Source organism: Heterocephalus glaber, unplaced genomic scaffold (assembly GCF_053883595.1).
Source record: "Heterocephalus glaber isolate CG9 unplaced genomic scaffold, H.glaber_assembly_v1.0 deba00001600, whole genome shotgun sequence".
NCBI classification, from domain to species: Eukaryota; Metazoa; Chordata; class Mammalia; order Rodentia; family Bathyergidae; genus Heterocephalus; species Heterocephalus glaber.
The window spans coordinates 41,486,683-41,513,196 of NW_028258372.1; the positions used below are offsets into that span (position 1 = coordinate 41,486,683).

The window sequence follows — 26,514 nt, forward strand, 5'->3', positions numbered from 1 at the left end:
TCACAAAACTTCCCACTTAACATCACTTCCAGATTGCTTTGGACCAACTTTTCTTCTCACAAAGAAAAATATGAATAAAAGACTCCCCATTAAAGCCAGGGATGGTGGTGCACACTTCAAATCCCAGCACTCTGGGAGGCTGATGCAGGAGAATCACAAGTTTGAGCCCATCCTGGGAAACTTGGCAACTTAGCAAGACCCTGTCCAGGAATGTCATAAAAGGGGCTGGGGACGTAGCTCAAGTGAGAAGGCCTTGGATTCGATCCCCAGCACCATAGAACAAAGCAGCCTATTATGGGGCCGGGGATTTAGCTCAGTGGCACCGCGCCTGCCTCACAAGCAAGAAGTCCTAAGTTTGATCCCCTGTACCAAAAAAACCTCCAAACAAACTCTATTTTTAAAAAAGTTCCTGCTGGGCACAGTGGTGCACACCTATAATCCCAGCACCTGGGAGGCTGAGGGAGGAAGATCAGCACCAGTTCGAGGCCAGCTTGGGCTACACAGTGAGTTCAAGGCCAGCCTGAACTACATGGCAAGACCCCGTCTCAAAAACAAAAAACAGGGCCGGGGATTTAGCTCAGTGTTTTCGCCGCCTGCTGTGCAAGCACAGGGACCCGAGTTCGATCCCCGGTACCAAAAAAACAAAAACAAAAAACAAACAACTAAAAAAAGTTATCTATCATAAGTCATGTGTCCTCAAATCAGCTGGTGCATCAGCCTTTATCCCCTTCCATAATAGCATGTTTGAAAAAGGAGAGGCACAGCCTGATCACCAAGCAGCGTGTTCTGGAGATGAACAGAGCTCGGGAAGGGTGTGCTCTGCAGGGTGAGTGGCCTCGGGGCAGGGCTGGAGGGCTCCGTGGGCCCTGCGCCTGCAAGACACCACCGGGGAGCCTGAACTCCTCCAGGAAGGTGCTTGGCCAGCTTCTTGCTCCCTGTTCACTTTCCATTCGCCACTCTCACCACTCTGCAGGGCCTCCACACTCAGGGTAGGCCAGGCCTCCTAAAGCGGGACCCGGGTGACTTCTGGGTGTGGCCCTTTGTGTCCCCCTCTCTGCAAGCATCAGGCTGAATCCAGTCAGCGCCCCCCCAGGGCAGCAGCAGGAAGGAACGGGGGAGCTGCCTGTGATGTTCTGCATGCCACCCCTGCAGCCCCGACCCGTCCATGGCAGCGTCAGACCCGGCCAGGCCCTGCCACCCTGCACCCTCACCAGGGCAGCACTTTCCTGGGTAGAGCGCCCTGCTAAATGTTTCATGAGGGGTTCGGGTTACCTCCAGTTACACACCATCCCTCGCCCAGGCCAGGGGGAGCGGGCCAGCCAGAGGCATCAGAAAGTGCCTAAGAGGCACCTTGTGTGCCAGATGGTTCGCAGGATATGTACAAATAAACAGACAGGCACAGGGAGGCACAGAGGGCGTCGGGAGAGCTGAGTGGGCGCTGGCTGTGTGGTTCCCAGCCTCCTCCCTCCCTGTTGTTTATCTTGATCGCTCCACCAGCTCACCCTCGGGAGAAAACAGGCTGCAGGAAGATAACCTCCCTGTGCAGCAGAACCAGGCTGCTGATGTCCAGCGACTGCTTCTCCCTGCTGCTAATGCGTTAGCAATGTTACCAACTTCTCAGCTGGAGGAGGCAGGACCGCCAGGTCTCTGGGTAGGTGGTTTCTTGAATGAAGCTCGGAGCAATGCCGAGAAGCAGATTTACTGACAGCCCACGATTCCAGGGAGCAGGTGTCTGGAGGGTCCATGAGAGCTGGAGCTCAAGCCCAGGTCTCTGCCTTCTGTCTAGAGTTTTGCCCACCGAGGCTCTCTGTTTTCATCTATTTTGTTCAATTCACTGCTCCCTGATGCCTCTGCTAGGGGCTTGGCCTTCTGGGAGCAAGTGAGAGCAGCCCCAGGGTGGCTGGTCAGTGCTGACCTTCATGCAGGTTGTGGTGGCTGTCAGGCCCCTGCTAGGGCCCAGTCTTCCTCCATGCATCCGTCTGTCCCTGTGGTTATGACCTTCACTCGCTCGCAGGACTGGTGAGGCCACACACAGAAGCCTCAGTCTGTGCAGAGGTGATGCCATGAACCCAGCACATCTCTGACAAGAGGTGCAATGGTTATTACTGACAGAGGGGTAAGAAGTACAAATTAGCGGCCAGAATGAGTTTTCCAAGGTGAAGAGTAGATTATGAAAGATATTGGGCTAAGCTGGGCATGGCATGCACACCTGTAGTCCCAGCACTTGGGAGGCTGAGGCAGGAAGATGATCCTGAGTTCAAGGCCAGCCTGGGCTACCTAGTGAGTTCAAGGCCAGCCTGGATTATGTAGTGAGACCCTGTCTCAAAACACCAAAATATCCAAACCAAAGCAAAACAGAAGATATTGGGCTGGTATGCGGCTCAGTGGTAGAACATTTACCTAGCACGTACAAGGTCCTGGGTTCATTGCCCATCATGGGGTGGGGTGGGGGTGTTACTATGTGTCATCTCGGTGCTCTTTTTCCTTCCTTTGAGACAGTGTCACCCTAAATTGCCCAGGCTGGCTCAAATTTGTGATCTTCCAGAGTGCTGTGGTTCCAGGTGAACACCATCACACACAGTTTCTCTGTGCTCTTGGACACGGACATCCGCAGTTTTTAAAGACATTTGTCTAGTTCTCTTTCCAGAAAAACACAAACTAAGGCCTGAATCTATAGGAAGTCCGATAGCAGGCAGGATTCTTAAGTCACAGGATAAGAAAAGGAGAAGTAAGCCAGGCACAGTGGCACATTGCTGAAATCCTAGCAATCTGGGAAGCTGGGGCAGAAGAATTGCAAATTCAAGCCTAGCCTGGGCAGTTTACTGACTTAGCAAGACATTGTTTCAAAAACCAAAAGGGTTGGGGATATAGCTTAGTGAGAAGGCCCTGGGTTCAATCCCCAGTAACACACACACACACAACCAAACGGAACCCCCAAAAGCAGAGGTGCCGGAGGAGGTATGTGACAGTAGGATCCACGGGAGAGAAAAGGGTCAGCTGTGTTCCTTGGGATTCCAACAGAGGGTCGAGGCTGAGGGACAGAGGAAAGGAAATTACTTCCAGGAATGGCAAACGAGGATGCAGCTCTAGGATTTTAGTTGGTGCTGCTAAACCAAACCACCAGTTGGGCGGTGCCAGAACTGCTCTGTCTCTGTCTCAGTAACATTGCTCTGGCCAAGCTGCCTCTTCCAATAAGAAAAGCGAAGGATCCAGTCCAGCTGATCTTTTGGTATGATTTCAGCAGCAGCGGTTGTCAGACTTCAGTGTGTCAGAATCCACTGGGACTTAGTAAACCCAAACTGCTAGATCCTCTCCCCACAGTTTTGGGACCTAGGGCGCGGCCCAAGATTTTGTTTTTAAAATAAGTTTCCAGCTGAGGCCAAGGCTCAGGAACCACATTGTTTGTTTGTTTGTTTTGTTTTTGAGAGGCATAGGTAGGTTATGAAACACAATGAAAGAGGTGCACGCTCAGGGAATACAGCCCTCTAGGGCTGAGGTACCAGGGACCGCACTGTGAGAACCACTGACTTCCGGCACTTTTCTATGGGCAGCCAAAGAATATCAAATTGCAAAACCCTTACTCAATACCTTGTTATTCGATAACAGCTGCATCTAGTTATTAGCTACTCTGTCTCATTGATTTGAAAAAATGTGTATTCTTTTTTGGAGGAGGGGGGAGTGAGTAACTTGGAATTGAGCCCCAGGCTTTCACACTGAGCTACATCCTCAGGGCCTTTTTACATTTTTTGCCTTGAGACAGGGTCTTGGGAAGTTGCTAAATTGCCCCGCCTGGGCTCACACTTGTGATCCTCCTGCTTCAGCCTCCCAGAGTACTGGGATTACAGGCGCAGGCCACCATGCCCAGCTGTATACTCTCAATTAGGAATTTTACCTTGAAAATAGTAAAAACAAAACACAAAACAAAGAAATCTCCTTAGAAAGTCTAATCAGCACAAACAGGAACTGACTGGGCCCCTGAAAGCGATGGAGAGGGGGTTCCTCTCTTCCCGCCCCGCACCCTGGCAGCTACAGGCTTCATCCCGAATCTGCCTGCCAGCCTCCTGCTCTGATCAAGCTGGCCTTCTGACTACAAGAACTCCATAAAAGCCAAGCCTGGGGGAAGAGTGCTCTTCTAATTCCAGCTGTTTTCTTAATATCATACTTTTTTGAGACAGGGTCTCGCTATGTTAATAGTGTACTCTTAAAGGGAACAAAAATGCGGTTCTCACGCCCCGAAATGCTGACACTTGTCCAAAATGCCTAACAAGGGGAAGCATGTGTCATGCACATTAACGGAACTCAGTGACAGTAACTGAGATGAGAGAATGGAATAACTTACTGAAGCCAAAATGACCAGCTTTGTCTCCTTCAGCAAGATAACAGACAAGAGGAACTCTCAACTCTGGGGAGTTATCTTATCTAGCCCAAAAGCACAAGATGCTCTTAATAATCTGATGAAGAATGTCTTGCAGATATCAGGCTCCTGACCAACTTGTATTTATACAGCCTGGCCACTCACTACACAACTGCCATAAATTTTTTTTAAAATTAGGGGCCCCTTCACTATCTGTTGAAACTGTGTCTTTGTTCCCCAGAGACGGAAGAGAATTTGAGGGGAAGAAGGGAGGTGACCATTTTGTAGCTTGCTGCTGGGGTTCAACTGCCGAGATGCTATCAGCCTCAGGATAGGGCCCCTCAAAAGCAACCTGGTGAGACTGTAGTATCCTGAGAACATGGGGTGTCACATTGCAGAAGCCGAACAGTTCAGATGACCCTGGGTTTTGCCCCTGATTGTGAATCCAGTAATTCTGTGGCTTCCTTTCCGGTATTAAATTTGAAAGACCAAGGACACAAAAATGAGGTGATTTCATATACCAAGTCTGCTACTGACAAGTATTTCTAATCAGACCAAATGAGTTCTTCTCATTTGAAATAGGTCCCATAGCTGGGAATACAGTTAGAAAGCACTGGATGAAATTCTTTCTTCCAACAAGAGCCGAAGAAACCTTCCAGCTCCAATCAACTGCACTGTAACTAGGTGGGAAAACCTCAGAAACCACTTGATATTGTGGGCTGGTTAAAGATTACGGTTTTGCAAGGTGCTCTTACTAATAAATAACTCCTCTATATCAGAGACAAAGCTAAGCGAATTTCAGTTCTGTGGGAATGAAGTTTTTGCCTGCAGCATACCTCACATAGAGAGAATTCTCTGCTTTCATTTGGGGCTGGCTGTCTACAATGCCGACAGTGGCCTTTGTGTCCAGGGAGCCTGTGTGGTGGCGTTGGGCAAAGAAGCTGCCTCTTATTACCACCGCTGTTTTAAGAGGAGAAGTGGGCACTGGGTATGTGTGGGATGAGTGGGCAGCTGGCTTGCCTAGGACCACCCTGCAAACCGACCTCCCGACTTAATCCAAACCAGCCACAGAGCTTCTCCAAAGCAGATTTCCAGATGAGGAAAAATGAATCAGAGGCACACACCTGTAATCCCAGCACTTAGGGAGGCTGAGGCAGGAGGATCGTTAATTTGAAACCAGCTTGGGTAATTCAGTGACTTAGCGAGATTCTGTCTCAAAATAAATTTTCAAAGGGCTGGGGATACAGCTCAGTGTGAAGGCCCTGAGTTTAGTCCCTGGTACTGCAAAAACAAACAACTACTGCTACAGTAAATATGATGCACAAACCAACCCCCCTTGAACTCTTTACACTATTTACATAAATTCCCTGGAATAATCCAGTTTTATGCCTTAGTTCCTTAAACCATAAAAATGTCCTAGACATGCTAATATTCTGAGATCCAAACTAACACTGTAGACTGTCTTTCCTATTAAGGAATATGACAAAACTCTTCATGATAGCACAAGTCCCACTTTTTGGAGTGGAATGTAGTCACCATTTCTTGGTTTTGTTTTCCATGTGCATGTGTGTGTGTGTGTGTGCGCGCGCTTCTGGAGATAGAACCCAGGTCCCCCCACATGCTAAGTAAGTTCCTCCCACCGCCATCTACAGTTTTCATTGTCAATGAATATTGGTGGCCAATTCAGGAGTGAACTATAGAGAGACAGGTGTTCTATAAACTTCCGTTTCCACTGTCAGGGGTTGGTAGTGCATCTCCACGTGGACTGCCTCCCAGAAGGGGCACTGGCTCCTCAGCAGTTGTGCAGCGGTGTTGACTTCTAGAGAAGAGTGGATAGCCCAGGATCTGAGTCATAGGTCTTATTGCTTCACAGGACTGTGTGGAAAGAAATGAGGGAAAGCAGGACAAAAGAAGCCTGACCTGCTTTGCTATTGGCCCATTGCACCGCGTCTAGGACAATCTTTAACCAGACACTGTGCATATCCTGTGCACCTGAACCCATACCTACATTCCCTGCGTAGGGCTTTGGAATCCAAGCTCTGCATTGTTCCAGGTTTACCAGGAAGCACTATTTATCTTGTATTCAGGCCAATCGTGTCTCTTACAGACAGCCAGTTTCCCATCCACCTGGAGTGTGACCTGGCTCATGTACACATAATGTATTTCCCTCAAAAAACCCCACCAACCCTTTGGAACTGATCATCCATGCACAAAAGCCAGAGGAAGAAAAGAGAGACAGTAGCAAGTTAGGTCAGAGAGAGGAAGGGAAAGACAGAAGGACCATGGAGTTTGTAATTGAGATATGGCCCTAACAGGTATGAATTGCTGAGCCCCAGATTGCTGCAAGATCTAAACAGAATGTCCATGGAGATTTCTTGATTTCTAAAGACATTTAGTCTCTTTGAAACAGTTTTGTTATACATTGTTTTTAACTACTTTAGAAGTAAAATAGTGTTTTTTGGGTTTTTTTTTTTTGAAACAGGGCCTCCCTATGCAGTTCAGGTTGGCCTTGAACCCACTGTGGAGCCCAGGCTGGCCTTGAACTCAAGGCGATCCTCCTGCCTCAGCCTCCTGAGTGCTGGGATAACAAGTGTGTGTCACCACACCGAGAAAATCATATTTTTTAGGTGCTTAGTATTTTTATTCCATTAGGTGGAAGTAGTGAACTACAGAGAACTAATTTATAGTCACAAAGGGAATGTCACTCCCTCTACAAACTTGTAATGACCAGTGTTTCAAAATCTATTTTTTTTTTGTTTTTGTTAATTACTGGGATATCACAGCACACATTCAATTTGTTATGGATGTGATTCACTTTTTACCACACATTCGGTCATTAGCTAGGGCTACCGAATCGGTAGTTATCTGTTCTCATAATTTAGGCTATCATTTTTCTGGGATCAATAACTTTCTACCTTCTTCAGAGCCTGACCTAACCCATCTGACTTAATCTTATATAGTCAGGAAACTCCTGACTTGTATGAGAAATTGCTATTCTTACCCAAGATGGAAAAGGTACTATCACACATCAGCCAAAGGGATGGTCTTACACAGTTGAACAAAAGAGCTACTGGGGGGCCGGGGATTTAGCTCAGTGGTTCTGCCGCTTGCCTCGAAAGCACAAGGACCCGAGTTCGATCCCTGGTACAAAAAAAAAAAAAAAAGAGCTACTGGGCATATGCATGCTCAATTTAATAGCTAAAACATTACCAATGATGGTAATGGGTATGTATACTCGTCTTTGTTCTACCTGTTCCTTAAGAGTCTGAACAAATCACTTCTGGATGCCGGCTTAGCGCTAAATCAAGGCAAATAATGATTTCCAACGTTTTGTTATCATATTTTAAAGTAACTATTTGCTTTATTGGGATGGAAACTGTAGCCTCTTGCTCTCTGGCCCCAGGATTAATACAGCATTGATTTCATAGTATTTGTCCAGGACTTTCCCATTGAAAAAGGAGGCACACCCTTGAGCAATACCATTTCCTCCCTGGGTGAGCCGGCTGAAGCATGTCAGTGTGGAGCTGTCCACTGGATTGATAATGCACTGGAATGAGAAACACACCAGCAAGATTAAGAAGCCCAACCTAGCGTGGCACCTGGAAAACTAGCCTCAATGTTTGTGGTGTGCAAACATGTATCAGGGTTCCTTGTGCAAGAGACAGGGCTTTTGAGCTGGAGGCCAACTTCAAAAGGCCTTCACCTATTTCAAAACAGGACCAAGAGTTCACAGCTGTGTTTTGAAATCTCTCAACATACACTTTTGAAAGCAGATGCGCATGAATCAAGAGATCCTACTCCTCATGTGAAATCCAGAGGAGGCTTCTGCATAGATCCGTGGTTGCAGTGATTACAGGACCTCTGTACCCCTCTGTAGGGGTGGCAGAGCGCGCCAACCTGGAGGCTGCTGGGTGCAGGGCAGTATCTGGGGCGGTGGCGAGGGAGGTTCCCCAGCTCGGTATGTGGCCGGACACTGCCCTCTACCGGCAGAGGCCAGCTGCTCCATACAGTCGCCAGAAGGAGTCTCCCCGCAGTTACCATTTTGAGATGTAAACAGCAAAGAAAAGCATCAACGTTACTCGAGCCTTTGTATCTAGGGACTACAAGATCTTCAAGTAAGTCGAAGTACTTCATGATACATCTTCATACCCTATTGAAAGCTTTCAAATTTCTCCATTCCTTGGCAGGCCCCTGATGGAAGCCAGGGCTCTGCACGGGCCCAGCAGGCGCGCTCGTGCGCAGCGCAGCTTTGCTGTGACTCACGGGGCTGTTAACTCACTTGGCCGGCGTCAGGTGGAGACGCCAGGGGGCAGCAAAAAGCTGCACGCAGACCTGGCTTGAGGCCTCAGCAGGTCCCGCGTTTTACCCGGCAGTGTATTCTCTACCGTCTGGAGATGACCCTCACCTGGCCAGCGCCACAGCTGCTGTGAAACAACTGCGAAGCGCTGCGCAACTCGGTGGAGGAGTCAGGGCGGCCGTTTCCCCGTGGGCACCTGTTCAGTGACTTGATGGGGCTTGAACCCCGCTAACCGGCGTCTCCGGCACTGTGCGCGAGCAGATCTGCAGTCAACCCTCGCACACTGCGCGAGGAGCAGCTGGTGCCTGGTTCGTATTCTGAGGTCAGCTTCGACCCGGGACAAACTGCAGTAGGAACTAACAGGTGGTCAGCGACAGGTCCCAGCGTGCGCGACACATCCGCTCTCAAATCCAAGGTGAGTTTGCGTGTGGATGGCTACTTGGCTGGCACTCAGAGTATCTAAGGCGAAAGCATGGAAGAACGAGGCGCAGAGCGACAGCAGCAGCCCAGTTCTAGAGGGGCACTAGGCCCCCATCCAAGAAGTAACAGTAACACTGCATCCTAAACTGCAAGATGGTTTAGCTGCTTCTAACGGGTATTTGATATTAAGTGCAAATGTAAGCAGTATCTTTTATGGCTGAGTGTGGTAGTCACCAGCAACCCAGCACTCGGAAGGCTGAGGCAGGAGCATCGAAGAGTTCAAGGCCAGCCTGAGCTACAAAAAAACCTGTCTCCAGAAAAAATCCCAAGCCAAACCAGTAACTATATATAACTGAAATGAACTTTACTCTTCACGACACTTCCTAACTTTGGACATGAACATGGGGGAAACGCCAATTAGGGATCCTCACACATCCAGTCTAGTCCTTGTAATTAAAAATTGGTGAACTTAATGCTTTGTGAGTGTGCAGTACTGGGGAATGAACTGAGGGCATTCACACTGAACTACATCCCTAGCCCTTTTATTACTTTAGTACCGGGAATCGAACTCAGGTCCTTGTGCTTGCACAACAGGCAGGGAAACCACTGAGCTAAATCCCCACCTAGCCCTTTTAAGATTTGAAACAGGGCCTAAGTCACTATGTTAGCCAGTTGTGCTTGAGCTTGTGACCCTCCTGCCTCAGCCTCCCAGAGTACTAAAATTTCTGCTGCCTCGAGTCGGTGCTCGTAAGCATTTGAGAAAAGCCTTGCTTTCTCGGTAAGCTGTTTCCCCTTCCCAACAGGGTAGTCCCTCACAAAATTTCTAAATTATCTGGGAAAACAGATCCTGCCCCTCACCTCAGGGTGGCCTGGGAGGTGATGTGCTAGTGATCAGCCGTATGTGTCAGGTGTCGGTGCACTACTTTAAAGTGTTACAAGAAGTACACAAAGCACACATCTGGGTTATAAAAGCCCTTTTATAAAGCCATTTTTAAACAAAACAGAAAAAAGTTTACAAAAGAAAAAAAGATACAGAAAAAGAATAACTTGCTTCGAATGTCCCCAAAGAGAAAAATAAAGGGGACAGTGCCAACATGCTCAACGATAAAGGGGTTCTTTTTCTTATTTTTTTAATACAAAATACAAGCAAAGGATACACATACTTAAAACAAAGCTCAGGAGCAGACACGCAGTCCTGGAAACCTTCAACAAAAGTAATGCAGGAGTTTGTTTTTTCTTTGTCTATGCAGATACATACAGAGACTGGGATATGTAAAAATTAAGTATCACAAAAGACCATCACACAATTCTACCAATGCATGTTGCATCTATAATTCACGAACATGGTCAACAAAATCATGTTCACTTCAACCCTATTTCACTTAAATTAAAGAAAAACCTTTTAAATAAAGTGGTTACATTCAAACTTTAACTTCCTTAGTACCATGCTGCAGATTCCAGCACTGTTAAGGTATTGCAAGAATGCCCAACCCTCTGGTGTCTGATCATGTATCCAGCGACATTGTAATGTAAGGAAAGGGTCACCCGGTCTCGGCTACGGACTAATTCAGATGTTTAAGCAGGTTCCTTTTACCCTTCCTGCTCAGAACATAAAAGATTAAGGACTAAAATCAAGGAGGACTGGGAGTTTTCAAGCTGGCAAAATGAAAAGTCTAAAACACAAATCAAGGCAAACAATTACTGAGAACTTGGCTGCTGCTTAACCTGGGAAGTCTTAGTCCCTCCTAAACCTTGCAGGAATTAGGTGTATAAGGTTTGTTGCAACACGTTCATGGTAAACAAACTAAGTAGAGCTCTTATTTACAAATCTTGTAACAAATACTTCTGGAGGAAAAGAAGAAGAGAATTCACTAATTTCCAGAAGACAAAGGTTTAATTGCCAGACGTATACAAACACACTCATACGCACACCCACACAATACTCCAGGGGTTTTTATACATGTTATTTTAGGGCAAAGATGAGTTCTATACCTCCACACCCCATCAAAAAAAAGAAAAAAAAGCCCCTTTTAACCCTCCCACAATCTAGAAAACCCCTCACCCATGTACAAAGTGACTGCACAGCGGCAGCGTCCTGCCAGCCACATGGCACATGCTCCCACAGATGTCCCCCATCGGCTGCTCTGTTGGCATGGCAACAGGCAGGTATTCGGGATTTTCCCCAGTAGTAGTTATTACAGTCAGCACCACTGTGAGTTTCGTGAATCAGGCTTTGAACAAAAGTGTAGGTTACAGATTTGATATTCAGACAGAATCATGTAAGAATTTATCTAAGACAAAGGGAAAATGAGGTGAGACCAAAAACTAAGCCATAGACTGCTTGATGTCCCAATATTCAAACAATAAACCAACCCTCCATTTTCACATAGCCTCCGCTTCATCCCGGAGAAGTGGACAGTGCTCCACCCTTGGGAGCAACCAGTTTGTTTTCCCCACTCTTTGGCAGGAGATGTGTATACTTGTTAAGTATCTCAGTCTAAATTGTAACAACCACAGCCCAGGTTTCTTCCTTTCCAAAATCTTAAAGTGAGTTTTTTCCTTTTTGGTGTTGTGACTGCTGATGTAGGCAAAGAAAGAACAGTTCAAACTGGCACTCAGCCTTTACAGGAGCCACATGATCTTTTACAAAGCTTTCCCCATTGCTCCTGTTATTAAATTCTGCTCTTGCCTTTCTAGCTCTCAAAACATCTCTTAAACTGAAATTTAAAGAAAAATGCACTATTCCATTCCCAACAAATACTCTAAAAAACTCCACTGGTTATTCGAATGCTCATGGATAGAAAACTATTTTTAAAAAGTGTCAAATTGAGGGCCGAGGATTTAGCTCAGTGGTTCCTCCATCTGCCCAGAAAGAGCAAGGACCCGAGTTCAATCCCCGGTACCAAAAAAAAAAAAGTGTCAAATTCAGGTTAGTGGACCATATTCATGAGTATCAAAAATCCTATTATAATCTCAGTTTTCATCTTTATTTGCTACCTGTAAGAAAATGCTATTTTGAACCAGTTCCATGAAATACTGAATCTGAGAACTAAACTGGGGCAAACCGGTTGTTGTGGGAAAAAAAATCACTATCAAAAGCTCCTTCAAGAAAATTCAACTACCACACTATTCTTCAGATCAAGAAGATTTCCACTCATCTCCTCACGAAAGGAGGAAAATCCATTAATTTTCCCTTATGGAATCACCACAGAGTGGAGCTATGCAAGGGGAAAGGGTTCCGGAAAACAGGGCACATCTAGCATTAGTGAGGTTAAAAGGTAAGGACCCTTTGGACCACTCCTGACTCCAGTCTGAGGTGAGGATGGCAACAGCAGCAGCAAGTCACCAACAAGACAGACAGAAACTACCCATTTCTAGCTGGAGGGGAGGCTGGAACATAAGAACCTGAAGCATTAGAATGTAGTGTCAGTCAGCATAGCTGCCAAAATCTGTTAGAGGTGACCCTAGCAGAGTGTAGACTTCAGATAACATAAACAAGCACCTCCAAAGTTAATGTCCTACTTTCTGAGCACTGCAAAATCAGACCGTGAGTGCTGCTGCCACTTCACCATAGAACACTAGAAAAAAGGAGCAAGTCTGGCCAAGGGAGGTAACAATGGCTAGTCACCATCAGCTTCTAAACATCACTATCAAGCCTAACTACTGAGCACCTGTTTCCAGTCGACTCAACACAACTGTCCTCCTACTTGTCTGTGTGATTTGGGGAAGACTAGTGTGTTTTAAAGTATCAGTTAAGTGGAGAAAACAGAAGTCCTTCGGAGCCTGTCTCATGTGAGGACACAGGTCCTTCTGCCCAGCCTACAAAAAATAGAGAATACAGTTTTTGATCTAATGTATTTGTTTTACAAGGGTCCCTAAACAAGCCCAATCAAATCACACAAATAGCCAAGAAAACACAATTACCTCTAAAGTATGTGCATATGTCACAGAGATGTTAGTGCCGACTAATGTATTAAAGAGATTGTTCACACACACACACATGCGTGCGCGCGCACACACACGGCTAAAGTTTAAAAAGAGCACCCCCCTCAATGTGCATAAAACATACCTAAGAAAAGCCCAAGTTTTACTAGGAATGTAAGACTTAAAATAGAAGTGCATGGTGGAAACACTGACAGGTCTTTTACTCTATGAACGCAATTTTTTTGTTGTTAAAAATGGACGCCCGAACTAAAGCAACACCCTCATTACAATGTTCACGACTGTAAATTTAACCATCAAGTAAGGTAATGAACCAACTGGTATGTCTATTCAAGTGCTGTATTTTTTGGCTGTGTGCTAAACACTCTTTATTTGTTCTTTAACACACAGAGCAACAAGGAAATGATTCTGACACTGGGTGTTTTACAAAATCAAGAGTTAAGAATGTTCCTTAAAGTGTCTTAAAAACCAGAGTAAAAATGTTTCTTAAATAACCCTTCGTCCTGGGAATACCTGCAAGAAAGCCACATTGTCTGAGGAAAACATGTTGCCACTTAAAGACAAAAAAGAAAATCACCAAATAGACAATTGAGGAAGCAAATCTAGATTAAAAGGCAGAAAAAAGGCAGAAGTTAAATTTCACTAACTTTCCAATTTATTAACCTACGAGGACCCTTAAACTTTGCTCCCACCAGCACAGTGTCAGGGTGCAAAGGATCAAACCTTCGGGTCTCTCTCGACTTATTCTCCTAAGGCGTGGACGAAGCCTGTTGACAGAGGCAAACGGGCCTCCTAAAAACACATGGGTTCTCTAGTCCAGTTGAGTCTCAGTCTCCTGCCCTAAGAAACACGAGAAATAAGCGGGGGTCAGACCAAATTAATGTGAAAGCGGCATTTAAGACACCTCTCCTCCCGCCAGGGCATGGAGAACAGAGCCCGGAAGCGTCCTAGAGCAGAGCTGCTGGGCACTGGATTCATGTGCGAAGCAGTGTTCTATGCAGCAGCAGGAAGCGGACAGATGCATCTCATAGCACGGTTCTACAAAGAAATTAGAAGACCTGGGTGTAAAAAGGAAAATGTTCTATCCCGAAATAAAAAGAGCATGGTTCATGGGATCTGAATGCACATTTACAGCATAAAAGAATTTCAATTGTTTTCATAAAGGAAAAATCCCAACCCTTTGTGACTGAGTTTCACATTAATTGGAACTTGTATTTGTGTAAAACCTAAACATTGTCAGTTTGAAAAACCCACTGTGATGTGTAGATCCATCTTGCCATTTAAATCCTAGGGTTCCCCCTCTTTCTCTTATCCTTAGTAAAATTTTATCCAAAAAACAGGATACATATTTTTAAAACATGCCCCATTACAGAATGAAGTATGAAATCTAGCGTGATTTCAATTTTGGCAGCCCCTGTACTTTCCAAGCTCCGTGAAGACTGCAGGATATAAGGGTCATGGGCTCCAGGTCTCTCTGAGACAAATGATGAAATACAAAATGAGAACCCACCCCCCAAACATGGCTGAGTATCCCACCATTCCATACCCACTCACTAAGGTAAAAAATAGGAGTACTTTTAGTAACAATTCAGAATTCACCTTTATCTCCTACCAGACTCATCCGTGGAAGTTTAGAGTCGTGATTTCTTTTAGACATTTATACTTATGTATATAGACATATAAACTCATATTAGAGGACAACTGATTTTTTATAAGTCCAAGCAGAGAAAGAAGCAATTATTTTTAACTAAAATCCATCTATGTTTTTTGATTACTGTTCAACTTGCTATCATTTTAGCCCAAAGCGAAGTTCCCATGGTCTTCATCTCAAATCGTATTGCTTTGCACATGTGGTATATCTTCCATTAAAAAGAAAAGGATGAAGCAGTCAATCCAGTGATTAATCTGACATGGCTTTCATTGGGAAATAGGGGTGGTGGCAAAGAGAAGACCAGCAAACACAAAGGTAACTTAAACACTTCCGTATACAATGGTTTTCTGGAGAAAGAGAGGAAGAGAAAGAGGGAAAGAGAGAGGAGAGGGGAAAGAGAGAGAGAGAAATTATTTTTAACAAATAGAAAAAAGCACTGAAAGCCCATGAGTCAAGCCATAGCCAAAACCATGTTCTATCTTAAGCAGGTTCTCTTTCTTCCCCCTTTTTTTCTTTTTTAATAAAATCTCTCCCAAACCATGAGCACTTTTAATCCTCCCCAGATGGGGCTTCATCTTCAGACCCTTCGTCTCCGGACTTCTCAGGCGGGGGGCTGGCCGGAGCCTTCTTCTCCGCAGGGCTTTCGGGCCCCTCCTCTTCTTCTTCAGGAGGAGTCTTTTCCTTTGATGCCTTGGAAGCTGTGGGGCGGCCCACTTTCCCTTTGCCTTTCACGGGACTTGGCGTCACTAAACGAAGAAAAATAACAATACAGGAGAAGAGAAAAATGTCTGCATTAGAAATCAGCTACAAATGGCAATATGCAAGAATAAAATCTGTTACCTATTCTCCAGCTTCCTCAAAAGTAAGATGGGTACTACAGCACACACATAAACCTCAGTTTCTAATCAGGTCATGATAAAAGATCCCAATATGCTGTAGTAGTTTCCAATCATTTTGGTAAGTTTTTTTTTTGATACTGGGGATCGAAGTCGGGTCCTTGTGCTTGTGGGGCAGGTGGTGGCACCACTGAGCTAAATCCCTGGCCAGTAGTTTGTTTTTTTAACTACTATATTAAAATAAAAATTTAGGTGGATGTGGTGCTCACTAATCCCAGTGACGGGAAGCTGAGACAGGAGGAACACAAGTTTAAGAACAGATAGAGCAACTTAGCGACTTTCTGTCTTAAACCAAAAGAAAAAGGAATAGAAAAAATGGCTAGAGGGGCCAAGTTCGATCCCTGGTACAAAAAAAAAAAAAGGCTAGGGATGTACATCAGTGGTAGAGCTCTTGTCTGGCTTACATAAAGCAGCCCTGGATTCAATCCCTGCTATGCACAAGGAAAAAAAGTTCAGTTTTATATATGGAGTACCCTGTACACGTGTCTCATTTAGCCTATTCTTTTGAGGCACTAGGGATTGAACCCACAGTCTTTGTACTAAGCTATATCCTGTCATTTTTTATTTTGAGACGGTTTGCTAAGGTTTTAGCAACTTTGCTGAGTTGCTGAACTGCCCAGGCTGGACCTGAACTTGCGATCTTCTAGCCTCAGCCTCCCAGTGCTGGGATTGTAGGTGGGCGCCACTATAACCCTGGCTCATCTTTTATTAACGCTCCAATGTTCACAGCAATGCTTTTATTTTTAATTAGGAAATAAATTTTTATTGTATAAATTTTACGTTATAGATGTTGAAAGGCATGGGGAAAGACCTTTTGTGAATCCATTTTTCTTTGACATTTTCTGTGAAAAGGATCTATGTCCTAATATACTCTTGGTAGTACAATCTTCATATAGAATACTTAACAGTTGTGTTGGTAATAAGTGTCTCAGGATATAAAACTGAAAACATTTAAAAAAAAAGTGCAGGGGGAAGATCACTGCCCAAGACTAATTTCTAAGACCCTGGAATTTCCCACGGCAAGGTGGGTGGTGCAGGGTCATCGCTCTGTGACTGTGGCTACTCAGGGTGCTCAGCAAGACCCAGTGGGTCCAGAAAGTTGTTCTCTTCGGAAACCAATTTTAGCAGAATGCCATTTCGATTTCTTTAGAACAGCTTTCTTTGCAGAGTGCTTGTGATCCCTCCTCCTGGGCCTCGAACACAGGAATCAGCATCACTCATTTCAGGAACACACAGTTCTTTGCGTTTCTTGCTAGTTAAGGCTCTTTATTTCACTCAGCACTTTCTTGCATGCAAGGTGTAAGCAGGTCACGGAAGGGAGTGCTGTGAAGCTGCAGGATGTTTCACTGCTATGAGTGTCTGCTTGGATGAACAGTAACTCTGACAAAGCTGCTACTTTTCACCCAGGGAAGGAGTTTTTCACAGAATGACTTGGATTTATAATTAGTAAAATAGATCTTAACTGAAGAGCCACTAACTTTCTTGAAGGCAATGAATATACTTCAGCATTTATACTGAATTGTTGAATTTTCTTCTTCTGTTGCATATGGACTGTTTCCAGCCACTGGTACCAGACAGTCAGTACAGAGGTAACCGATCTTAGACGCGTTCTGTGCAGAGATAATCAGATCTACTTCAAGCTGGCCAACATTTCCAACAGATACTGCTGGGGCCGCAGGGTGCAGGGCGAGGTCAGGCCCAACTCCCCGCAGAGCAGGAACGTGGTCACGGTGGGGAGGAGAGAGTGGCACAAACAAGAGGAGGACAAGGCCCCAGGGAGGACACCAGAGCCGCCGAGTCCATGGTCAGGGTCAGGTTGGGTCCCCGCAAACCCTGGGTGCATCCCGCAGGCCACCCACGTGCGCAGCCTCCTACAGCAAAGCTTTTAAAAAAGAAACATGATGCTACAGAAAATACACATCATCCTCAGGCTAGTTTTTGAGACAGGGTCTCCCTATGTATTTGAGGGTGGCCTTAAACTCAGTAAGCAGCCCAGCCTGGCTTCCAACTCAAGACGATCCTCCTGCCTCAGCCTCCCAAGTTCTGGAATTCTTAGCGTGTGCCATGAGGCCTGGTTTAAAAGCTGTTTATGATCCAAGTGTTTATATGTTAAAAGATGGGTGTGGTGGTGCATGCCTATAATCCCAGCACTTTGGGAGCCTGAGGCCAAGGTCCACAACTTCAAACCCCACCTGGGCAACTTACGGGGGTGGGGTGGGGGTGGGGGGTGGGGTGGGGTGCCGCGGCTCGACAGACAGGTCAAGAAGGAAAGCCAGAAATAATTTTTGATAGTTCCATTATTCGTAACAAGAAGTGAAGAGCAAAAAAAATTTTTTTTTTGGGTACCAGGGATCTAGCTCAGGACCTTATGCTTGTGAGGCAGGCGGCGGAACCACTGAGCTAAATCCCTGGCCTGAGCAAAGTTTTTTTTTTTTTTTTGGTACTGGGGATTGAACTCGGGTCCTTATACTTGTGTAGCAGGTAGCAAAACCACTGAGCTAAATCCCAGGCCCAAATTAGTAATTTTTTAAAGGATATTTTGCTCGGGGGCCAGAGCTAAATCCCCAGCCCAAATTAGTGATTTGTAAAAAGATATTTTGCTCAGGGGCCAGAGATTTAGCTCAGTGGTTTCGCCCCCTGATGCGCAAGCGTAAGGACCCGAGTTCGATCTCCAATACCAAAAAAATAAAAAATTAAAAATCACTAATTCTATTTGCCAGAGTAAAAACCATTTATACAAAAAGCAAATCTAGAGTTCTGATTTAATTAACAACCTACCTGCACTAGGGAACTATCTGGCAGAAACTATTAGGGCTCAGAGAAAATGAGTCCATGTTGTCAAATGTGATTTTATTCTGATAATACAGAGCGGATGGGGTGGAGATCATAACACAGAACGTGAATGTACTGCTGGACGTCTGCACATTTTCACACTGTCAAGTCTTCACTAGCTGCTGAGGCCGGGAAATCAGATGCTGAACAGGGCAGTAACAGCTATGGTGACACAATGTTCCCACCATTGTGCCCGAAACAAGTAAGTCACTTCTCAATTATGTTATTATGGCAATATTTGAAGAATACGGCTAAGTCCCCTGGAATCTTGGAGAGGCTGAAGTCCTTGTAATAAGTGATACTTCCAGATGCAGAAGACAGGGCGCTTTCAGGTTTCTTATATTCCTGTTAAGTGTCAGGCTGACACTTCATGAAGAATTTCTGTAGAGAAAGCATTGGTCCTTGAAAATTTTAAAGCAGTAATTTTATCATTGCAGAGCTCACCTGTAGCCTTTAGTCTGGGCTTGGGCATTTTCTTTTCTTTTCTCTCGGGTTTGGACTTCTTAACCATCTTTTTGTTTTTCTTTTTTGAACTGCCATAGTCACTATCATCATCATCTTCCATTAGGAAATCTTCGTCACTGCCGGAATCTTCTGAGAGGAAAGAAGAATTTCAACGTCCAACTTAATGTACACATCCTTCCAAGTGAACAAAGGGAAAGTCTGCTAAGAATGACTGAAGGATGAGATCTGGGAGTGGAACACTACTGGGTTCTATTTGTAGTTGTACTGCCAGTTTGGCTGGAGTGGTCACTGCCCTATCTGTAAAGTGAGTTTAGCATACACCTCACAAGAAGGTTACAGGACTGACTTGTCTGAAGACTCAGTTCTCAGTTGACAACAGAAGAGATAAGACTTAATCTGAATAAAAACTGAAACTATGAAATAATTTTTAGGAGTTCTATCACTCCCATGTACTGTATAGTACTGATTGACAGCAGAAAAATGAAACTGAACTGACCTGGTACTTTTGGCCTAATTTCAAATAAATGAAACAAGAACACTACAAAATACATATAACTAACCCGAATAACCTCTGAAACACCTAAATTTTGAAATTATCATTTTTTTTGTGGGGAGAAAGGTCTATATCCTCCTCTGTGAGGCTAAAATACAAGTCTCGGTCATAGCATGTAACTATTATTCTGATACTTGCTCATCCAATGTTTGAACACAATGTCTTTAAAGAGTACAACATTACAAATGGTGAACAATCCTGGCAATCTCTGAACTTTTAAAAACATTGTTATCAATAGTCATGTCTCTTAAAAGAAGTATCCACTTAATTTAAAGGAATAGATGTAACATTTAGCATCTTAGAAAATACCAAAATAATTAAAGTCCTAAACTATAGTCACTAGCCAACTTCACGTACTCTCCTGGAATGGTGCCTCATCCTCTTCTTCTTGTTCTTCCTCACTACCCACATCTTCCATGAGCATCTCTCTCTGTTTAGAAGCTGCTTTAGATGCTGCCTGCCGCTGCTGGCGCACATTTTTATGATCATCTTTTTCATCTTCACTGTCCTCTGCAATATAAAAATTTCATGATTCAACGACTGAATATCTAAGAAAGCTCACATAGTGGTGTGTGTAGCATATAACCTGCAGCTTTCATTCTAGAAGAGTAAATTCTATCCTTAAAAATTCCTGCAACAGGGCTGGGGATTTAGCTCAGTGGTTTCACTGCCTGCTGCGCAAGCGCAAGGACCCAAGTTCGATCCCTGGTATCAAAAAAAAAAAATTCCTACAACATTTACAAAGGGAAAGCTAAAGTTTACCAAAAAGTAACTGGAATTAACACATATAAAATAACTTAGACATGTAATTTTAAGGAATAATGAAGCTGATTTAAGGTGTGACCATATGTTTCCTATATCATACTTAAAATTTTGTTTGTTTGTTTGTTTGGTACCAGGGATCGAACTTGGGACCTTGCGCTTGCGAGGCAGACAGCAGAACCACTGAGCTAAATCCCTGGCCCCATACTTTAAATTTTATCATTGTTTTCCCTAAAATTCTCAAATACATTCAAATTCACGTTCACTGCTTTTAGAAACTAAAGTTAGAAAAATACTACTGTAGTCCCAGCACTCTGAGAGGTTGAGGCAGGAAGATTGCAATGCAAGTTCAAGCTCAACATGGGCAACTCAGGAAAACCCCAAATACAATATAAGGTGGGGGTGGTCCTGGGGATGTTTGAAAGCCTTGGGTTCAATCCCCATACCACTAAACAAAAAGACACTACAATAAATGGGGTCTAACTGTAAAGAGAATTTTTTTTTTTTTTGGTACAGGGATTGAACTCGGGACCTTGTGCTTGCGCAGCAGGCAGTGAAACCACTGAGCTAAATCCCCAGCCCTGTAAAGAGAATTTTAATACTCCTTTCAATTTAGAGAGAGAGAGAAATCTTTAAAATATATATTTAGACAAATTAGCTAAAGTTCTTTGGACAAGCTTATAAAAAATTACTTTCAGAGCTGGAGATACAGCTCAATGGTAGGGCACCTGCTCAGTATGTATGAGGCCCTGGGTTGTACTCCCAGTAGTACACCAAAAAATATAACAAAATAAGCTGGGTGTGGTGACTCATGCCTGTAGCCCCAGCACTCAGGAGGTGGCACCATGAGGATCACTTTGAGTAAGGCCAACCTGGACTGCAAAGTAAGTTCAAAGCAAGCCTGAACTACATGGTGAAACTGTCTCAAAAAACAAAAACAAAACTAACAAAAAACCAAGCCCAGCATAGTGGTACATGCCTGTATTCCCAGCATTCTGGGAGGCTGAGGAAGATCCTGAGTTTGAGTGCAGCCTGGGCAACTTAGCAAGAGCTTGTCTCAAAATAAAAAACAAAAAAGACTGGGGATATAGCTCAGAGTGAAGGCCCTCAGTGCAATCCCTAGTACCACAACAAACAAACAAATGAAACTTTCACATACAATTAATTTTTATAAGTTTTTTTCAATACCCAATTATGGGGCCAGGGATTTAGCTCAGTGGTTTCGTCGCCTGCTGCGCAAGTGCAAGGACCCGAGTTTGATCCCCGGTACAAAAAAAAAACAAAAAACCCAATTATGTTCATGAAGAAATCTGATTAAAGGGCAGGCTGCCAGCCTACTGGCTCTAGACTATGCTATATTTGTATTAGTCTCTACCTACAGCCTTCTTCTTGGGCGTTGGTTACCTCAGTCTATTAAGGTTTAGCTATCACTCTTCTGAAAAGACTCCCAGTTCTAGGAGCCTTGCCATGGTCGTATCCAAGTGACCACTTTCACTGCCAAACCCCATTTGAGGCAAATGGAGAATAAAGCTAACTTAGGCGGACTCTAAACTAACCCCCTATGCAGTAGGAGATGTATTCATACTAAGTACAGAGTTATATATTTTAAAGTGCTCAGGGCTGGGGATTTAGCTCAGTGGTTTCGCCACTGGCTGCTCAAGCACAAGGACCAGAGTTCGATCCCTGGTACCAAAAAAAAAAAAGTGCTCAAAAAAACCTAATAAATGTAAGAGATTCAAGTTAGAGTTTTTAAGGCAAATGAATGAAAGTATATACTACATTATCACAAGTTCACTAGATAATCGAAAAGGTTAATATAATTTACTTTCATTGTAAACAGACAAATAATTAGGAAGTTAAATAGTCAAATAGGAAGGAAAGCAAAACAGCTCAGTGGAAGCTGGAATTTAGTAAAATCTTGTCTACGCTCTAAATATTAACTAAATAGCAGTCTCCTTAAAGGGGAGATCCAGGAAGACTAAGCAGGTCAAAACTGAAGTGGCTGGGGGCCAGGGATTTAGCTCAGCGGTGCCGCTGCCTGCCTCAAAAATACCAGGTCCTGAGTTCCATCCCCGGTACCAAAAACAAACAAACAACTGAAGTGGCTGGGAGCAATAAGAAATAAAATTCTCAATGCTTGTTTTTTGTTTTGTTTTTTTGGTACTGGAGATCGAACTCGGGTCCTTGCACTTGCGCAGCAGGTGGCAAAACCACTGAGCTAAAACCCCAGCCCTAAAATTCTCATTTCTTAAAAAAAAGAAAAAAATTTATAAATAAATACCACCAATAAGTCACTGTATGTCCAGTAATTTGCATTAATTCTTCCAAATTAAAATACTTGCAAAAGGCTTTCTCTATGGCTGCTTCAAAAGACTCTTTCCCAACTAAGAAAAGTGGGACTGAAAGTTATTTTTAGGGCTGGGGATTTAGCTCAATGGTTTCGTCACCTGCTGCACAAGCAGAAGGACCTGAGTTCGATCCCCGGTACCAAAAAAAAAAAAAAAAAAGTTATTTTTTTGCTTTTCAACCCAGAGTTGATCATTCCTTTTTTTTTGGGTACCTGGGATCGAACTTGGGACTTCCTGCTTGCAAGGCAGGCAGCAGAACCACTGAGCTAAATCCCCGGCCCCATCATTCCTTTTTTATACCTCCATTTCCACCTAGTATCTCTCTCTCTCTCTCTCTCGCTCTCTCACACACACACACACACACACACACACACACACGCGCACGCGCGCACACAGAGTTATCCTGATGCCTATCACTCATGTCAATGTTTTTGATCTTCAATCTTAACCATGCATGAAAACAATCTTGAGGGCTGGGGATTTAGCCCAGTGGTTTCACGGTCTGCTTCGAAAGCGCAAGGTCCCCAGGTCAATCCCAGTACCAAAAAAAAAAAAAAAAGAAAAGAAAACAATCTGAGGATACTTAAACAAAGCCTAAACACCCTACCTAGACCTACTGAATCTGAAATCTTGGGGCAGGACTCAGAATACCTAATTTGTAATAAGCCAGCAAAACTGAGAGTCACTATTTTCTCTTTGAAGATGGAAACATCTTTGTAATCCCAGTATTTGCAACACAGCCTGGATACAAAACTGCTTTTTAAAATGTCTAATGATAAATATATGAATAGATCTGTACCTGTTACATTAAAAAAAGTTTACTACCTGCTGAATGAGAATCATCCTTCTTGGTCTTCACGTCTTTTTCTTCCGAGTCCTCACTATAAAGGGGAAAAAGGATATGCTGAAAAGTCTGAGATCAAAGTATAAATGAACACAAATCTCTTGCTATCTGACTTGAGAAGAACACCATACCTCATCTATATATAAAATGTTCAAAGAGATGCTGTGGAGTGAAACTGCTTCTATTATTTGTTCACTTTACTGGAATGCCGGTGAATAAAAATAATTTTATCAACATGGAAAACGAATTGCAAAGGAAAGTAACAGGTACTTCAACATAGGCCTGTTTATAAAATTTAATAACAAAAAAAATCCTCTATAGAGAGGTAGGGAATAAAAATACTAAAATGGAAATGAATCAATTTAATTATCTCATACTTATTTACTAATACTTTTTGTTTCTAATATGAGTGAACGCAAGACCATTCTGCAAAATAAAGGAGATTCAAAGCTCAACAGGAACCTTCTAAAAATAATACATAAACATACATGTATTATGTCTTCAGCAAGTCCTAACTTGGGAATCTGGGTTCTAGTGTCTCATCTTTTTCACTAGTTACTGTACGATCTCAGGCAAATCGTTGCTGCTCTGCAGTGCTAATATCTTAGGATTTCAGAGAAATTCTGACAACGCTCATACATTAAAAACTGTCATCACACCTATGGTTCAAAGTTTAATGGACAGATGAAGAGTAGGCATATCTGCCCTTGTTCCTCACCTCAGGGAGAAAGCATTGCATCTTTTCCATTCATATAAGGCATTTCTGCTGGAAGTATGGAGTACATGTCTTATCCGTTGAGAACGTTCTGTTCTACTTCTAGTCTCCTGATAACTTTTACCATGAACAGCTGTAGAATTTAGTCCAATACTTTTTCTGCAACTAATGACAGGATCATATGGCTTTTCCCTTTCCTGTTAAAATGATGACTTATGGGGGTGGACCTTCCAATGCTGAACCAACACTGCCATCCCTATAATAAAACCACTTTCTACATACTGCCAGATCTGACTTCTAATAGTTTTTTCTGTTCAACAAATTTTTATCCAAGTTTATACTTTTTTCTCCTATTATCTTTATCCAGTTTTAGTATTAGCACAATGCTGATTTCCTAAAATGAGGGGAGAAGTGTTCCTTCTTTTCTCTGCTTTAAATGTTTGATATAATTCATAAGTTAAAATGTATATGAGTCTGTTGTTGTCAGATATGTAGGTTTTCAAGCTAGGAATATACTTTCTTTTTTTTTTTTAATATACTTTCTTTAATAGGTGCTATTCAAATTTTATATTTCCTCCAGAGTAAATTTCATTAATTTGTCTTCCAAGGTACCTAGAAGTTGTCAAATTTATTTCAAAAAAGATTTTGTAATATGCTTTCTATATCCTTTTAAATCCTGTAAAATCTGTGGTAATGTCCTCTAAATTTTGATACTGCAATCAAAAAATGTATAATTGATATTGTGTAATAGGAAGAAAAGGTCTAAAGGAGTAGGGGAAGTGGGAGGGGTGGGGAAAGGAAAGAAGGGAAAAGAAAAAATATGAGAAAAGGAAAAAAAAAATGGAAACAAAGTCTTTGCAAATAGGGAAGGGTGGAGGGGATGAAGGGAGGGTGGGGAAGGGGAAAAATAAGAACCAAGATACATCATGTAAAGGTACAAGATCCCAATGATGAATGTAAATGTACTGTATACCTACAATGTACCGATAAACTTAGTGGGAAAAAAAAACTGCCCTCACAGCTTTCTTTTTTAAAACACATCTTGTAGGCCGGGGATTTAGCTCAGTGGTTCTGCTTCCTGCGTCACAAACACAAGGTCCTGAGTTCAATCCCGGTACCAAAAAAAACAAAAACAGAAAACAGATCTTGTAAATTACTTTTGGAATTCCTCATAATCTAGACCATACTCAAATGATAAATTATACAACCCGAGATTCCAAACAGAGCAACCAAAAATGATTCATTCATTCATTCACTCACTCACTGGCACTGAACCCAGGGCTGGCCCTACCTCCCCAGACCTTTTTGTATTTTTTAAGAAGGGTCTCACTGGGCCAGGGATTTAGCTCAGTGGTTCTGCCACCTGCCTCGAAAGTGCAAGGACCCGAGTTCAATCCCTGGTACCAAAAGATAAAACAAACAAACAAAAAGGGTCTCACTAAATTGCCCAGGCTGGGTGCTTGCTTCAGCAGCACATATACTAAAATTGCTCAGGCTGGGCTTGAACCTGCACTCCTCCTGCCTCAGCCTTGCAGAGTACTAGGATTACAGGTAGGTGTGACCACGCCCAGCTCCAAAATATTTCTTTATTAAGCAGTCTAAGCCCAAGACTATTGGATTGTGACTATTCTGCATTAATGTTTCTATAACAAGTAAGCACTGAGTGGGTGTAGCTCAGTGGTAAAGCGCTCAGCACATACAAGGTCCTGGGTTCTGTCACCAGCACAACAATAACAACAATACATTTAATTCATAAACTTAACTGATGATGAAAAATAACATTTTGGGGGGGTTATTTTAATGAGTGTATACAGACTGTTAATCTTTGAACATCATTAGTGCAAAGTCAAGTGAAAGCTGAACTTCTTTTGGTTTTCCTTCTTTCTTTTTTTTTTGGTACCGAGGATCAAACTCGGGTCCTTGCGCTTGCAAGGCAGGCGCCGGCACCGAGCTACATCCCAGCCCATCTTTTGGTTTTCTGAGCCCAGGTCTCATCACTATGCAGTCCAGGCTGGCCATGAACTCGTGGCCATTCTCTAACCTCACCCTCCTGGGTGCCAGGACTACAGGTGCGCATCACTACACCTGGCTTGAAAGCTGAACTTTTAAGTGGAAACCAACATAAAAATCAACACAGCACTGGTCTGAGGAAATATACACAAAGCATTTAATATAAACGGTGACTCAAAGGAGAATGATAAAATGGTTATAACAAAAAAATTTAGACTAGATATAACTAATTAGTAAGATATTATAAAAGGCCAAAAGCAGCTCGTTACTAGGAGAAACATTAAGTGGAAATATAAAAACTAGTGGGGCTGCTATATAAAACGTGACTAAAACCCAGATGTGATGCACACTTCCAATCCCAACACTCAGGAAGCTGGGGCAGAAGGATGGCGTTTTGAGACCATCCTGGGCAACCTAACTACTGA

The 26,514-nt window shown here is 43.4% G+C and overlaps 1 protein-coding gene and 1 pseudogene across 2 annotated transcripts in view; both read right to left on the reverse strand.

Annotated features, from left to right (window-relative positions):
• Positions 1-10,030: 10,030 nt before the first annotated feature.
• Positions 10,031-26,514, reverse strand: part of Nucks1 (nuclear casein kinase and cyclin dependent kinase substrate 1) — a 40,199-nt gene continuing 23,715 nt past the window's right edge. Inside the window, exons 4-7 of one of the 2 annotated variants that reach the window (XM_004862087.4) lie at positions 23,346-23,401; positions 19,768-19,920; positions 18,837-18,986; positions 10,031-15,410 (exon numbers count right to left, since the gene is read on the reverse strand). In XM_004862087.4, coding sequence (XP_004862144.1) covers positions 15,214-15,410; positions 18,837-18,986; positions 19,768-19,920; positions 23,346-23,401 — 556 coding nt within the window. In that variant the 3' untranslated portion in view covers positions 10,031-15,213. The remainder of the gene's footprint in view (positions 15,411-18,836; positions 18,987-19,767; positions 19,921-23,345; positions 23,402-26,514) is intronic. The other variant, XM_004862088.4, reaches the window with a different exon arrangement.
• On the reverse strand, positions 16,330-17,359 carry LOC106010828 (proteasome assembly chaperone 2 pseudogene; annotated as a pseudogene).